The sequence below is a fragment of the Penicillium roqueforti genome (genome assembly GCF_015533775.1).
Source record: "Penicillium roqueforti strain LCP96 04111 chromosome Unknown scaffold_17, whole genome shotgun sequence".
NCBI classification, from domain to species: Eukaryota; Fungi; Ascomycota; class Eurotiomycetes; order Eurotiales; family Aspergillaceae; genus Penicillium; species Penicillium roqueforti.
Window position 1 is genome coordinate 338,460 of NW_024067581.1, and position 15,208 is coordinate 353,667.

General features: G+C 46.8%; 5 protein-coding genes across 5 annotated transcripts; 2 read left to right on the forward strand and 3 right to left on the reverse strand.

Annotated features, from left to right (window-relative positions):
* Positions 1-61: 61 nt before the first annotated feature.
* xanG (cytochrome P450 monooxygenase xanG) lies at positions 62-1,729 on the reverse strand (the record flags this gene model as incomplete). Its single annotated transcript, XM_039074412.1, has 3 exons — positions 62-121; positions 170-1,039; positions 1,130-1,729. The coding sequence occupies 3 exons, from the start codon at positions 1,727-1,729 to the stop codon at positions 62-64; spliced, it is 1,530 nt and encodes a 509-aa protein (XP_038927536.1).
* A 3,111-nt stretch (positions 1,730-4,840) lies between these two features.
* xanC (transcription factor xanC) lies at positions 4,841-5,909 on the forward strand (the record flags this gene model as incomplete). Its single annotated transcript, XM_039074413.1, has 4 exons — positions 4,841-4,949; positions 5,002-5,306; positions 5,355-5,493; positions 5,557-5,909. The coding sequence occupies 4 exons, from the start codon at positions 4,841-4,843 to the stop codon at positions 5,907-5,909; spliced, it is 906 nt and encodes a 301-aa protein (XP_038927537.1).
* Positions 5,910-6,476: 567 nt separating this feature from the next.
* xanB (isocyanide synthase xanB) lies at positions 6,477-8,614 on the reverse strand (the record flags this gene model as incomplete). The annotated part of the gene is made up of 2 exons (XM_039074414.1): positions 6,477-8,002; positions 8,056-8,614. The coding sequence occupies 2 exons, from the start codon at positions 8,612-8,614 to the stop codon at positions 6,477-6,479; spliced, it is 2,085 nt and encodes a 694-aa protein (XP_038927538.1).
* An 811-nt stretch (positions 8,615-9,425) lies between these two features.
* xanA (isonitrile hydratase-like protein xanA) lies at positions 9,426-10,034 on the reverse strand (the record flags this gene model as incomplete). Its single annotated transcript, XM_039074415.1, has 1 exon — positions 9,426-10,034. The coding sequence occupies one exon, from the start codon at positions 10,032-10,034 to the stop codon at positions 9,426-9,428; it is 609 nt and encodes a 202-aa protein (XP_038927539.1).
* Positions 10,035-14,314: 4,280 nt separating this feature from the next.
* On the forward strand, positions 14,315-14,890 carry LCP9604111_6490 (uncharacterized protein; the record flags this gene model as incomplete). The annotated part of the gene is made up of 1 exon (XM_039074417.1): positions 14,315-14,890. The coding sequence occupies one exon, from the start codon at positions 14,315-14,317 to the stop codon at positions 14,888-14,890; it is 576 nt and encodes a 191-aa protein (XP_038927540.1).
* Positions 14,891-15,208: the final 318 nt, after the last annotated feature.

Genomic DNA, 15,208 nt, shown 5'->3' on the forward strand with positions numbered 1-15,208 from the left:
GTCATTCTAGTCGATCACCCCACCGAGCACCCATCAAGCAGTCCAGTCTACTTCTGTTTATTCACGAAGACCCCAACTTGGTTAAAATAACCCGACAACCCAGCGGTACTAGAATCCCACCCTGTACAAATCAGCATACATCATCAAGACCTAGCAGAAAAACACTTACTGGCGTCATCTTCAACCGATACGCAGGATCAACAACCCAGCTAACCCTTCCCAGCAAAACAAACAACAAAATCTTCACCTGCAACAATGCAAACCCCTGCCCAAGGCACTTCCGCTTATGCGCATTAAACGGAATATACGTTCCTCGAACTGTCTCCCTCCGAAACCGCCCCTGCATCTCCTCAGCACTCTCCCCCCACCTCTCCGCCCGGAATTCGCGCGCATCCTCACCCCATATATCCGGGTTACTTTGCACCGCCCACGCATTCCACCCCACAAATGTACCCTTCGCAATGGGAAGTTCCCCACCCAGCAGTGCCGGCCGCAATGCGACACGGTTAATGAGCTGACAGACAGGCGGGAAGAGACGAAGTAGCTCCAGCACCACGGCCGTCAGGTATGGCAGACCGTTTATAATTTCCTGGGATGGATTCGGGTGAGTTTTGGCCGTATCAAGAATCTCCTCCCGTAGCCGATCCTGTATATCGACTCGAGTGCCCAGCTGCCAGAACATCGAGGTTACCAGTTGCTGGGCGTTTTCATGTGCGGTTAGGAATGTTATCTTGAGGTTGTCGCGGAATTGTTTCTCGGTTATGCGGCCTGATGTGTATGCTTCGCCCAGCATGTGTGAGACCATGTCTTTGGATTGGGTGGGATTGATTTGCGTGCGCTTATGAAGCATTGCCATTATCATTGTGTACAGGCAGTTGTCGAATTCGCGCATTGTATTGTAGGCACTTTTGCGTGACGGGAATAGCCAGGGGAAGTGATCGAGGTCCGGGAAGCTGAAGTACATTGGTTTGAAGAGGGTTGCTTTGATAATAGATTGGAGGGCTTCGATTCGAACGGCGCCGTTTGGTTGGCCTAGACTCTGGTGTGGGTTAGTCTTCTGTCTTCAGTTTTCAGCTATTAGAGATTGAATGTTCGTTTCAGGGAGGCCATGGCAAGGTTGACTTGATACCTTCAAATCCAAGTCCAGGAAATTCTCGCTCATCACATCCACAGCCCATTTCTGTACGTCTGCCATAATCAAGATTCCTCTATTCGCTCCAACCTCCTTCTGCAGATCGATTAGAACATCGACCAGCTTCCTCGACTGCTTCAGCAAGGACGTTGTCTCAAAAACCTTCTTCTGCAACCCGGCCTTCATAATACCAGTATAAACCTTCCAATTCTCACCATGGGCATTGATGATGTTATCACCAACAAGCGTCGCAATAACAGCATGCGGAATCTTAATCTGGCTCCCGACTTTCGCATATATATGTTCATTGCGGAACATATCAGTCAACCAATCCGGTCGTGAAACGAGCACACTCCATCTTCCAGCGAACCAGACTAACACGGCGCCGTGTTTCTCCAGTGGAGCCCTGAACCATCTTTCGTAGATCTCGTCTTGGCCCATTGAGGACCATAACCCCAGGATTGAGACGTAGATTGGAATTCTGGGCAGATTTGGCAGTGTTCGAGAGACACGGAGGTACCAGGTTAGGAAGAGGAGAGGTGGGAGGAGGATGATTAGGAGTATGGAGAGAAGTATGGAGGATAAGGCTAAGGCCATGTTGGGCGTAGGCCTGATAGATTTGGTAGAAACGAGAACCAAAGAGAATAAAACGGGGGTCTGCTACTCTATTGCTGGTACTATACAGCGAATTAGGTGTCTACTTGGTCCGCCGCACCCTAATGCATTAGGTGTCAGCAGAAGTCAACACGCCTGCGCTGAGGTCGTACTGTCCACCGTACCTTTTTTGGGCCATCTTTCTGCTGGATTCTACTGCTAGGTGGCTTTGGTGTGTTCAATTTGCATTTTGGTGATTGTGCGCTCAACGTTTCTGTGTGGTGAGGAATATAGTCCCCCAAATGGTACTCACAAACGGAGGTTACAGGATGTCTAGCTTGGCAACTTGTGGATATAGTAATATGGCCTAGTGGTCGCTTTGACTGGGTCATTCCTCGACTCATTTTCTCATGACCGTCAGGTTTCCGTCGGGGTGACGCGTGATCTCTGCAGGTTCACCTTCGCGCGAGATTTGTTCCATAACTCATGACGGCATTCAATTATATTCTCTTATTGAATGCAGACTATGTGATGCTTAGGAAGAGACTCAGCCTAGTTGAATTGGTACAGAAGATTGCTATAGACTAGCTTGCTGGTATTGTATCTATTGGGTTGAAGAGGAATATGTAGACAGCCACACATGTACCAAAGCTCTTGTCCAAGATCTGAAATAGGATTTGCCTAAGCTCCTGCTAAAATTGTAGCAGATAGCGAGAATCCGTAAAATACAGTGGCTATCATAGCAATAGCATTCAAATGGATAGCCATTACATGATTTCGCGCGAAGGTACGGTTAGCCCGAAGCACCTTCGACCCATCGGAGTCAGCATCGGTGCTCTCGCTTCCTGCATGGTGAATTTATGTTAGCCGTATAATCAAGTTTGGCGCTTCACGAAGAACCTACCCTGTAGCGCCCTCCTGACCAACATCGCAGTGGTCGTCTGAGGTCCATGGACGAACCAATTCAGACATCCCGTCAAAGCAATTAAACAAAGAGAAGCTACGCCCCATGGATCTTTGACCAATGACAAAATGCTGTATGGTGGGTATGTTGCTGCCGTCAACACTGTGAGTCCGACCTGGGTTCCGAAGTAGATGGGGAAAAGGCGCTTTTGGAGGATAATGAACTCCTTCATTGGTAAAAATTGGTAGCAAATTTTTGTATTGATAAAGCTCTAGACATCGTGAGTCATGAGATTTCTTGTTTCTTCAAGGGACAAGAGACGTACCTGATAGAGCTCAGTCCCGAGGAGAGAGCCATAAGAGAGAAGATGGTATGGGAGAAGGCTGCCCACTGTCCTGCGAAAAGAGTCCATTCTATCAAGCTACTCTGATAGAAAGGCTTGTGGTGACTGGAGGAGGGAAGATAGCAGAGTCGGAGACAGTGGTAGTACTATTTGGCTGGCCCAGCCGCCGACAGAATCCTTGACGTACTGGCTGAGATGTCGACCAACAAAGTCAAGGCTGATGAATTGATGAACAATGGATTTAGTTGTCTATGCTTGGACAGCCGCCCTTAGTTGTAGTCTCATTATGCAAATATTGCCTTATTTTGTATATATTCTACTATCATGTGAATGCTATGCTGTATTGCTTTATATTACACATATGGAGGGCTGCACGGATTTATTTATATCCTAGACTCATAATACAGACGGAGCATACAAACCACTTGCGGGATAACAATTCTCTGCATCACGCAGTTACACAGAGAGATTTGCTTTCCAGAATCCAATCCAACAATAAACCGAACTGGATCTTCCGCCAGTTCCTACGGCTAGATCTCACATGCATATATCCAGGGAGCATGAAGCATGAATGAGCGATCACAGTGGCACCACACAGCAGTGCCCCATGTTCACGAAAGAAGTTCATTGACACTCTGAGCTGTTGGACCGAGAATGGGAAATCAGCCCGTCTATGACGCCACTGCATGAATAACTCCTTAGGGAGGTGCTCGTCGCCATATCCTCGGACTTTCAAACCAATTGACATTACCAAGAAGGTAATGTGACCTCTCCAAACCCCAGAGTAAGAAAATATATAAGAAAACTGGCAGTTTGGATCAAACCCGGAGTATATCCAGCGTGAGCTCATTGTTCTTGCAGCATTGAGGGGGCCAATACACGACGTGTCTTATTTTTAGACTTCAGATTGAACGTTGCACTAGCTGTACTTCCCTCGCAACTGGTAGCCTGTCACCATAGCCTGAACTCCCTGTCTTCTGTGAACTGTTGGCCGCTGTCGGCCTGAAGACAGGTAAATCACTATAGGAAATCGTCTCTCTGATTAAATACCAATTTGAACATCAGACAATGGCAATTACCATTGCCATGTGGGCCATGTAATCGGGTCGTATATAAAAGCTGAATTCGGAGATGTCCGAATCTACAAGAAGATGCTTTGACGACAACGTGTAATTTAAAGTATAAGTAGGCGGGATACTTATCCAAAGTACCGGGGGCACGTAGGTTACCACTGAGGGAATGGTAAGACGGTTTTGCCACGTCAAGGGGTCTAAAACTAGTCTGGTGGGCTTTGACAAGCGAGTCTTCGAGCCAGTGAGATGGATTAGAGCTGAGAGTTCCATGGGCTGTGGCGAACCCCAAGCCACTGGAACCAAGGAATGAAAGAATTCAGGGCAGCACCATGTCCATGCACATGCCCATGCCGAGGATAGCCTCTTATTACACCCCCTCGTGCGACCATCATGAAACCTTCTCCAAGAATGCGCGAGTCGGCACAGGAGCTTTTTCTGCAAAGGGTTGGCAAGCTGAGAAAGGCAGGTATTTTGACATAGTCAGGTAAAACAGCATCACGAGGCTGAAAAGGCGGAGGTTGAACCAGTGGCTTTCAGACCGAATCACTGATTACCGAAGATCCGTTGTACAAGTTGCGTCACACAGTGAGATCAGGCGTGACTTTCCCTCGTGGGCGCACGGCCTGTATAAAGCCAAGGGAGGCTGACGGCGAGGGGCCTTTTCCCTCTGAGTTCCTGTGCTGGATATCAACTCGGAGCCTCTGCTGACGAGATTTATATGAGATATGCAACATCCCCGAGCCCGAAAATATCCCTCAAGACCATAAGACCGTAAAAAAACAATACTTTACAAGATGAAGATGGAAGATCAGTCTATGAGTCCCAAGGATGATATTCTCAGCCAAACACAAGATCCACTGGAGAGAAGGAGACTGCAAAACCGCCTTTCCCAAAGAAACCACCGTAGGATATTGCCCCAAACAGAGACGACGGGTTGGAAACTGACAGAGCCTAGGTCGCAAGATTAGGGAACGCATTGCAAAGCTTCAAGATCGCGTCATCGCCAACGAACTGAGAGCTGCAGCTGCTCTAAACGGATGGGATCAGTTATATAATCCTTCGCTGTTCCCGAGGTCTCATTCCTCTTACTCGGAGACTGAGCCCGTCTTTACCTCGCGCGGTGTCTGTGTCTCCCCTTTAATCCCAGACCAATGTACCTCATTCATGCCGTCATATCCACCGTTCTCGCAATCATGGCCAAACGACCTCAACACATTCCCACAACAGGCGTACCCTGGCGACCTATCCCAATTTACTGGAGTCAGTGAAGCAAGTCCAATATGTCCCATAACAAGGGCTCCAGTACAGCTGAACCATATCACATCACCACCCAGCTCTGGTATCAGTGGGGAGACATACCGGGAAATGATAAGTACACCGGAGACGTTAGTACCAGACTCTTTGTCTACAGCAGCACCCAATCAGCCGCTGTACTACGTTGCAACTGGTCAGTACTCCAACTGCACGGTATATGAGTTATTATCTGAGCCAAGAAACTGATAAAAAGTAGAACAGGCATTACCACAAATTATCCAGGTCATCAACACCATGTCTCCCCAATACAAAGTGATTGTTTTGGTTCCCCCAGAGTCTCCGGCATCGGCGTCTATGGCTGTATTCCCTTCTCCAAATTATTCATATGGTTCTGGTCATACCGGGCCAAATAATGGTCCTGCAGCACAGCAGTCTGACTCCCAGAGCCTGGGTTGTCTGTGTTATCCTCAAAATATACACCCTGGGCCGCCTGCGTACTCCGCTTCAAAATCATGGATGGGCGGGGGGTCATATTTGCAAGCTTGTCCATTACACAAGATGGCAAATTCAATTACCCCGGGGGGAGCGTTTCCTGTTAGGATGATATGAGTCTGTGTGGCGGTGTATAAAGATAGAAGTGGTAGAGCAGGGGCCGATAGTGGGATATATACAAAGAATGGGAATGGATAAATTGTGAATATATCTTGACGTCTGCTATCTAGAGAAAAATTCTTCTAGATTTACCGACAGTGAAAGCTTATGAAGTGTATCCCGTATAATAGTGGTCCGGAATATATAAGTTGACTATATGAATTAGGATACTTCGAGGTAGACTTACCACCCTAACTGGATTGAATACGGAAGACACTTCCAATGAACATAATGAGGTAATAGTAGAGTTAATAAAAACGGTCTTTATCTTCATAGTTCCACGCAACTGGCCAGATCAAATGGCAAAAGAGAAGAATTAAAGGTTAACCGACCAAGTACGGAATTCCACAGACACAGACTCGAAATCTATTGGATATTGTATTGAAGACTTGTGTAATTGCTTCAGAATACTCTATATCTTTGCACCAAATATAAGCCAAACATGAGGGCAAGAAAACGAGTGACCATGGACAGAAAAGAATAACAGAGCACACAATATTGAAAGCAAAGACACATAAGAAAATCTCAGTCACAGTGAATTCGCCACAGCTCCCGATCACAGTTACTGATATATCCAGTGCGAGTATGCAGCATGGCAGTATTATCACTAATCAGCAGATCACCCTTCTCCCAACCAAAGCGAAGACAAACTCTATAGTCATATGTGATGCGATCCACAACCTGAGCTAGATCATTATCGTCATTCTCAATTGAAACCTCACAGGTCGAGAATTTGGTCTTGGTTGAGTCCCATGGCTGATGCCAACGCAGACACGGAAGACCAGAGATAGGGTGCTTGACGATCAACGGCAAATTCTTGAGTTTTGCATTCCAGAACCCATCGTTGTCCATAGCCCAGGTAATTGTTTCGAGACGTTCGGCAGACCATGGGAGAGGTAGGTACCGGAAAAACAACCGGGAGCTCGCAAACAAGGTATACCCATTGCCCTTTGGCGCAGTAGCAGGACAAGTGAAGAACTGATAGCCCGGTGGGTGTTGGACTTTCTTCATCTCGCCTGTTTCTGGGTCGGTAATCTCGTCGAACTTGAACATCCCATCAAAATGCATTGGCATAGCCTCGTTCGAGGTCACATTGTTGCCCATTTTGTCAGAGCGGCCGTTGTCCCGTACTTTTTGGATTATGCCAAAGCTCCACGGGAGAATAGTACCCAGCTCTTCTCCCTTTTGGACGTAGAGATCTTCTTCTAGAGTCTCGGAAAATCCACGTAGGACAATCGGGGACATGCCATTCGACAGCTGGCGGACCTTTCTCATGGGGATGGAGCGGATTGACGGTGGAGGATTGACATTGTCGATATCGGCGGGGCGGATGATGAGTCCGCAGGGATAGAGATGCTCGAACTTGACAGATAAGCCGTCCTCGGTCCAGTCAAAGAGACTCGACCTTTCACGGAAGAAATATGGTTGTCCGTTTTTATAGATAAGGTCGTGCGTGTCGCGTACATCTTCAGCGTGAACCATGCAGTATAAACCATCCAGTCCGACAGCCACAACAGAGTGCCAAGGCGTATGACCCAGTGTTCCTCGCATCTGTGGAACAAGCGAGATAGAAAGCTTTTTCTCGCCTGCAGACTCGTGGATAGACAGTCGTACGTAATCTTTGCGGTTGGCTTTGATGGCCGCCGCGAACATCTTGCCCCGAATGATCATCTGCCGTGCGGTCTCGGCAATATGCGCTTGCCGAGCGCGTTTTGACATAGATTTATCCTTCTCCTCTAGATGAGCCAGATCTTTGGTTAGAAATTTAATGTAGCCCCGGTATGTTAGGCATGTATCATTGTCGGTTTTGATCGCCTCCGTCGCATCGAAGCTCGGGTCAGCAAAGGTGTACATCAGTTCTCGGCGGAGACAACTAGCGTGGGCCAAATAGAATGCCTTTGCGGACTCCGGAGTTGAGGATGGGAACCATGGATGCTCGAGAAGTTCGAAAAGGCGAATAAATTTGACATGATGGAGCTCTTTTTCGACGGCCATTTTTCGCAGGGCCTCCCCATAATCCCAAACGGTTTCATCGGGGACGCTCAGGAGATCTAACACATGTCAGTATTCCAGCTAGGAAAATCATCTCGATTGTGTTCTTTACCATTGTATACCAGCCCATCCGAACTGATGTAGATATCGGCACCAGGGGCGTATACTGCACCGATATTTTGGCAAAGTCCATTCAAATGGGCCAATGCCAATTCTTCCCCAAAGTCGGGCATAGTACCCAGCACCTTACTGCGTGCATTAGGCGACTTGAAAGGAAATGCGGGCAATATCATGCGGATGGGCTCTTGTCTGGCGATTTGCTCCAGGACAATTGGAACAAACGACTCAAAGCCCTTCCAGGAGATACCGGCCTTCTCAAAGTCGACACCATAGCTTTCGATGATCTTCAATACCTCCATAGCTATCGATTTATTTTCCGATAAAGTATTCGAGATTTCAGAGGTGAATCCATTGACATTTTGTTGAGTACCATTGCCGTTTGAGGCAATGGTCACCGGATCGGCACTGTCATATTGAGGCGTCATCTCTACAGTCTGCATCTTGACTTTCTGATTGGACATTCCATTGCCGAAGAATGGGATTCCATTCTCAGCGAGCTTAGGGTGGTATGTAGTGGGAACCATTTCCGCACCCGGTGCCAAGGCGACCATTGTGGCTCGATGTGGAATGTATGTTTCCAAGGGAGATACTCTGAGCCAGGCACTGATCTACCCAGAAAAATTATGAGACAAAAGCTTGATTAGAAGGTAACTGTATTGGTCTCACTTGAGTCCTGAGGAAATAGATAAGATGTGTTGTTTTACCTAGAACCAGATGGTGCTATATAACCTGCATCGGCTAAAACAGCACCAGCTAGATAACTGACCTCGAGACAGGACCGTTCCGATGACTGTAACTCCTAATGCGGACCAACAGGTCAAGTCTTAGGTTCAACCTAGGGCATCCCAGACAGGAATGGCCATCACCCTGTACAACTTGGGGCCTTTACTTCTCTACTTCATCCCATGAATGAGGTAATTGTGGAGGGAATTCGCTAAAAAGCCTTGGCCAATTTGGTAAAAGGCTTGAAGTTAGATTCGGTAGATCGAATGCTGAGTCTGAGAAGCTTAAATTAAAAAAGGTTCACTCAACCGTTCAGTGTTGTTAGCAAAGATCACGTAGAACCAAAGAATGAGGTGGTTGGAAGGATATTCCCAGCGTAAATGAGAAAAGCCTCAATTATACATGGTGTCCAATGACTCGCAATGCATCCAAGTTTCAAATTTATTGGACAGAGCTAAGCACACGTGTTGTGACACCTCTGCTGTGTTCCGATTCCACGCTGCTACTTGATTCACAAGATAGTGTTCGCGAAACCTGCAGCTCACTCTTTGAGCTCACGCCAATCATACTTCATAACCCGAGTAACAAATGCAGCCATGTCATGTGTTGTCAATTGACTAACAAGGTAGCATGTGGCGTCTAAGCCTGAGCCGACCCCTCTGGCCGTGATGAGTCGAACACCGTCTCATTCAACAGACCCCCATCAATGTATCGCCTGTACAGCACAGTAGTAGTATGATCCCCCGGAGCATTGAACTGGGCACAAATATCTCGAAGTCTGTCAAGAGCATGATGGTGGGTTGTAACAGTCATTCCGCCGAGTATACCCGCAGCCCCGAGCAGAAAGGCGCCCGTGCAAATCGACAGCAAAATCCTGGTGCCTGATAACAAAGCAACAGGTAGCGCTACAAACTTGCGAATCAAATCAAGCTCTGGTGTGCTGTTTTCTAGCAATGGCTGCAAAACTGACGGGGGACCACCTGGGATGACTAGGATATGAAAGTCGGAAATTCGATCGACCGCGTCTGGCAAAAGCAGGTCTGCATGAACCGTAAGCAAATTTGCAGCACGAATCGTGGGGCTGCAAGCCACAGTTGTGATTTCGAACATTCTTTTGGGGTTTTCTGGGTTTCGGTTGTGCGAGACATGGGATAGGACTTCGATCGGGCCTGCAAAATCGAGGATGTCTGCGCCAGGAAACAGGAGGACCCCGACTTTGTAGTACTTGTTGGAAGATCTAAGAGACATAATTGCCACGACAAATTGCAATTTGGTCTTGCAAGACGTACCGATGTTGTTGGGTGACCGGAAGGCGGTCACCCATGTGGGTTCAGATCATCAGATAGTTCCACTCCCTCTTCCTCTCTCCCTCTCCCTCGTCCATTTAGATCTTAGCGAATCTACACTAGTTGTTTTCCCTTTTCAGGTACAACGTAGTCAGATACGCCATTAGGTTATGAGCACTTGTCTCTAGCTAGCAAGGACCGCTAGCAACCTCCAACCCTAAGTCTCTTTCCTGGACCCCACTTCCCGGCGCTTAACCCACACAACGCGCGTTTCTCGCCAATCGGATTTGATCCTCGCAAGCCTCAATCAACAACAGAATTGGCAAACCAGCTCTCAGCATGGCTAATAGCGGTATCGACTCTGGGGATAACAACCCGAATAATCAGTCACAATTTTTGCCATCAGGCAATAACAACGCGTCTCAGGAGATAGGAAACACCTCTCAACCCCAGGCCAACACAATGTCATCGGGTAACGGATACAACGAGAAGAATCAGGCCACTAACTTACCTGACATCTCGGCTGCGAAAATGCAGAAAGTCAAAGCACTCGAATACAATTCCAGAAATCCTCGTGGATAGGCGATCCCTGTGAAATTCGCTCTCGCGCCATTGAGACTAGAATATATCATTGACAGCAGCATGCCTCGCCCCACTGTAGGTAACCCGAAATTTGACAGATAGGAGTACTGGTCACACACAGTGGCTAGCTAGCTGTACGTTCAGGTTGACGATATACTCCAAGAACGAATCCAGAATCTCTCGTACCTCCCGGAATTCGCCGACACAATGTTCGATAAAATCATATTAATAGTGCAAGGCTCTGACAAGGCCGAAAATACACTAAACAAAACAAAAAAGTTCGACGAAATAAAACGAGCGGACTTCAACACTGCAAAGGAATTCATTACAGAATACCAGAAACAATACCACGTTCTTTCGCAATTCAAAATTCAACCACACCCTTTTCACGCACTATCACAAGTTCTACGGCAATTAGATAAAGAAATATCCAAGGTTCAATTCATCATCGAGGAGATTAGTAATATCGAACCTAAGAAAATCACACTCGAAAAGATAGACCAATATTACAAGAGCCTCCAGGCAGTTTCCAACAGAGAAGGGACTGCTAACGCAGCCCAGTCCTCAAGGGGACGGGGTAACAACCGCGGCGGAAGACGCGGAGGACAAGGTAGTAAGAGGGGCGGCAAAGGAGGTAACAGCGAAGCCTCCTCAAGCCAAGACAACAAATCTTCGAAGGATAACTCAAGTACATCCAACGAACCCAAGAAGAAGAAGACCCTTCACAACCAACCACCTCCTGGTAAAGATATCCATAAGTATATCAAGGAAAAGAAGGAAGGAATACAAAGGGATAAGAGCGGGATGTATACCTACTGCGGTTTCGGGCCACACAAAGCTCAAAAGTGTTCCTATCTATCAGAAGATCCACCCACACACTGGATACACAGCCCATACGTATGGAATTACTCGATCGCACTGCGAAGCGAGGGGCAAAGCAATATAGCCATAACGGCAACAGCTCGTCACACAGATAGTTTCAACAGCTAGCTAATTAACACCGGATCAGACAAAACACTCACCCACGACTTCGAAGATTTCTACATATACCAGGAGGACAGCCCGGAATCGGCATACGCCTACCAGGACTACTCCGGCAACAGAGTGGTAACTGAAGGACACAGAGAGGTCCTTGTTAAAGCAGGTCTCAAAGACAGAACAACATATACCTTCCTGACAAAAGGCTACTACAGCCCAAGGGGTCACGGCAAATTGTTCAGCATACAGAAACTCCTAGAAGAACAGGATATCTCGTATAACATAAGAACTAAGCGACTTACAGATAGCACTGGAAAAACCGTTAGAGTTACAAATACATCACTCGGGGTTCCGTACCTCATCGGTCCTAAAGAAGACGATTCACACGAAGAAGATTCATCCTACAGGTCGGACAGTAACGAAGAAACAGGATTAGTCAATAAAATTTCTGCCTTTAAGGTATATCGACGCCTTAGACACGCTAGAAAAGCCAAACTTACTTCAACGCTAAAACAAGCACAAGAGCTTAACGACAAAGAACAGTATAGAACAGAATACTTCGACTGTAAAGCATGTTTTCAAGGTAAATCCAAGAAACAGATTTCTCGTAAACCGCAATTTCAGGTTCAGGACGTAGCATAGAAATTTCATATAGACACACAGCCTATAAAACCTAAGGGCCCAAACGGTGAAAAGTACTAGATACCTATCCTCAACGACACAACAAGATATCTCGAGGGGCCGACTCTCATAAACAAAGGTAAAGCATTTGTCAAGCTTCAAGCATTTTGCGAAAAAATCAAACTCCGAACTAGGCGCTACCCCGGAATATAGAGACTCGATGGTAGAATAGAATTTAAGAACTTCATCACTTAGGACATAAAAAAGGGAATGACTTTCAAAGTTACACCACCCTATACAGCAGAGCCCAACGGCGCGGTAGAACGCTTCGGCAGATACGTCAACGACATTCAGAGAACGATAATCATCGATACTAAGCTACCTAAGGAGCTGTGGCCCTACGCAGTAGAAACTGCAATCTACACTATTAACAGATTAACCAACCCAAAGTCTCAAACATCGCTACTCAAACACTAGCGCACAGAACTCGGAATCGACAACCCAGATCCGTTACTAAAGCACCTCAGACCATAGGGAACAACCGTCTACATTCATATTCCGAAGGAGAAGAGAGTACAGGCACGCAAAGCCGCTCTAAGATCTTAGAAAGGACACCTCATAGGTTATAAGGGGGATAACGGACATATTCTAAAAATCTGGAATCCGGAAACTAGGAAGATTACAATCTCGAGGAACGTCAGCTTTCCTCAACCAAGGGACGAAGATCAGGAGGGAGGAGTACCGGTAGCGCCAAAGCCATCGAAACCCCCAGGAGATAACGATACAAACGAAATTTCCATCCCGCTGATCGACACAGCCAGAACCGAACCAAGGACAGAGATTGTAACAGTCTACAGACAGGATCCAGTAAACCCGTCAACAATTCACTTACCCACAATTCAAGGCAGCGTTTCAACCATACCAGAGACCCCAGTAATACCTCGTCGACAGAGGCTACTCCCTACACTAAGGCACATAAGATCGATCCTTAGGAGACTTCAGAGAGGGACACCAATTCCCAAAAACACAGAACAGTTAACAGCGCAAAGAGTCAACCAGACTCTTACTCCAATCCAAGAGGAGACACAGACTGTTCACAGTAAGAATGCAACCCCTCAGACGGAGCAAATTACAATAACAGAAAAGCTAGCAGAGAGGAAAGCCAACTTCCAAAGAAGACTTGAGGAACTCACAGCTAGAATCAACGCAGAAGAGATAGACATACTGGAAGTACACTAGTACACAGACTCGATTGAACAGGACTTAATCAGGGAAACCAGCTCCCCACGAGAGTCAACTCCAAGGGAAGACACTCCGTCCCCAGAATAGACAAGGACAGAGTACCAGTATCCTTTCTCTTCACCAACTCAACAGACTCCAGAACGCAGTGAACAATAGATAGCTACGTAACAAACATCAACGCAGGACACTTATAAAGCGCCTCGGCACACTACGCAACTGACACAGACACAGGAGAAGATTACTCCTATCGTACCTACCGCAGAACCTGTAACAGCAGCACCAACTCAAATTCAAGAACCTTCGGTCAGGAGATCAAAAAGGAGCAACATCGGTATCCCACCAGAGAGATATCAGGATCCTAAACAAAAACTCCTAAACATCGAATATAAGAAGCAAAAGAGGGATATCAAGCGTGCGGAAAAACACAAACCTCCTCAAGAAGGAAACGCAAAGAAACTTTCGCCAGACAACTCCGATCAGGTAGACATTGACGCACCTTTCATATACAACGGAAAACCTCTTCACAATAAGGACGTCGACCTACCATCAAGTTTTAAACAAGCACAAAAATCACCTTTCTGGAACGAATAGAAGGAAGCAATAGAAAAACAGCTTAATAACCTTACCGCGAAGAGAACATAGACGTTGATCCTAAAACCACCGAAGGCGAAAGTCCTTCCAGGACAATAGCGTTTTACCGTTAAGACGAACACGAGAGATAAAGTCTACAGCTTTAAGGCAAGATAGGTTATCTGCGGCAACTTCCAAGAGAAAAGCGATAACTCGAGCGAGTCTTACACACCGGTTATATCGGAAACGATGATCAAAATTGTCTTAACACTCATCGCAGTCTACGGCCTCGAATGGCATCAAGTGGATTTCACAGCGGCTTACCTTAACGCATCAAGAAAAGATACGGAGACGGTATACATAAGACAGCCAACGGGTTTCGAGTTTGCAGACACAGAAGGAAATTCAAAGCAATGGGTATATATACTTAACCAGGCTCTTTTCGGCCTACGAGACTCTGCCTTCCTCTGGAACGAGGAGATAGACTGTAAGCTTCAACAAACCGGCTTCAGACCCCTCAAGGACAACCCGTATATCTACGTCAAGATGGGAAAGAACTGCGCGGATCTAACAATCATAATAATCCATGTCGATGACTTTATCATTACCGCACCCACCTCCGGAGAGATAGACTCGGTCGTAAAGCAACTCAAGAAACATTATGACATGAAAGACCTGGGAGAACCAAAGCAGTATCTTAACTGCGCACTCGACAGAGATTACAACGCTGGGACGATTATCATGTCTCAAGAAGCCTACGTACAAAAGATTCTACGCATTACAGATACTACGGGAACGAAAGAAACACCACTACCACCAGGATAGAGAGAGTCTAACCCAGAAGATATTGACTCTAACCTACTCGACGACGAGAACTTCGAACACTACCAGACAGTAGTAGGGATGCTCAACTAGCTTACCATCAAGACAAGACCAGATATCAGATTCGCCGTCACACGCCTACAACACAGACTAGCAACACCGACTTTTTCTGATCTCGAGGCAATGAGACACGTCGTCAAGTACCTCAGACACAACCCTAAGATAGGACTGATCTTTGGAAAGTCGGACGAACTACAATTCATAGCATTCACAGACGCATCACACGCAGACTAGACAGACTCCAAATCAACCGAAGGATGT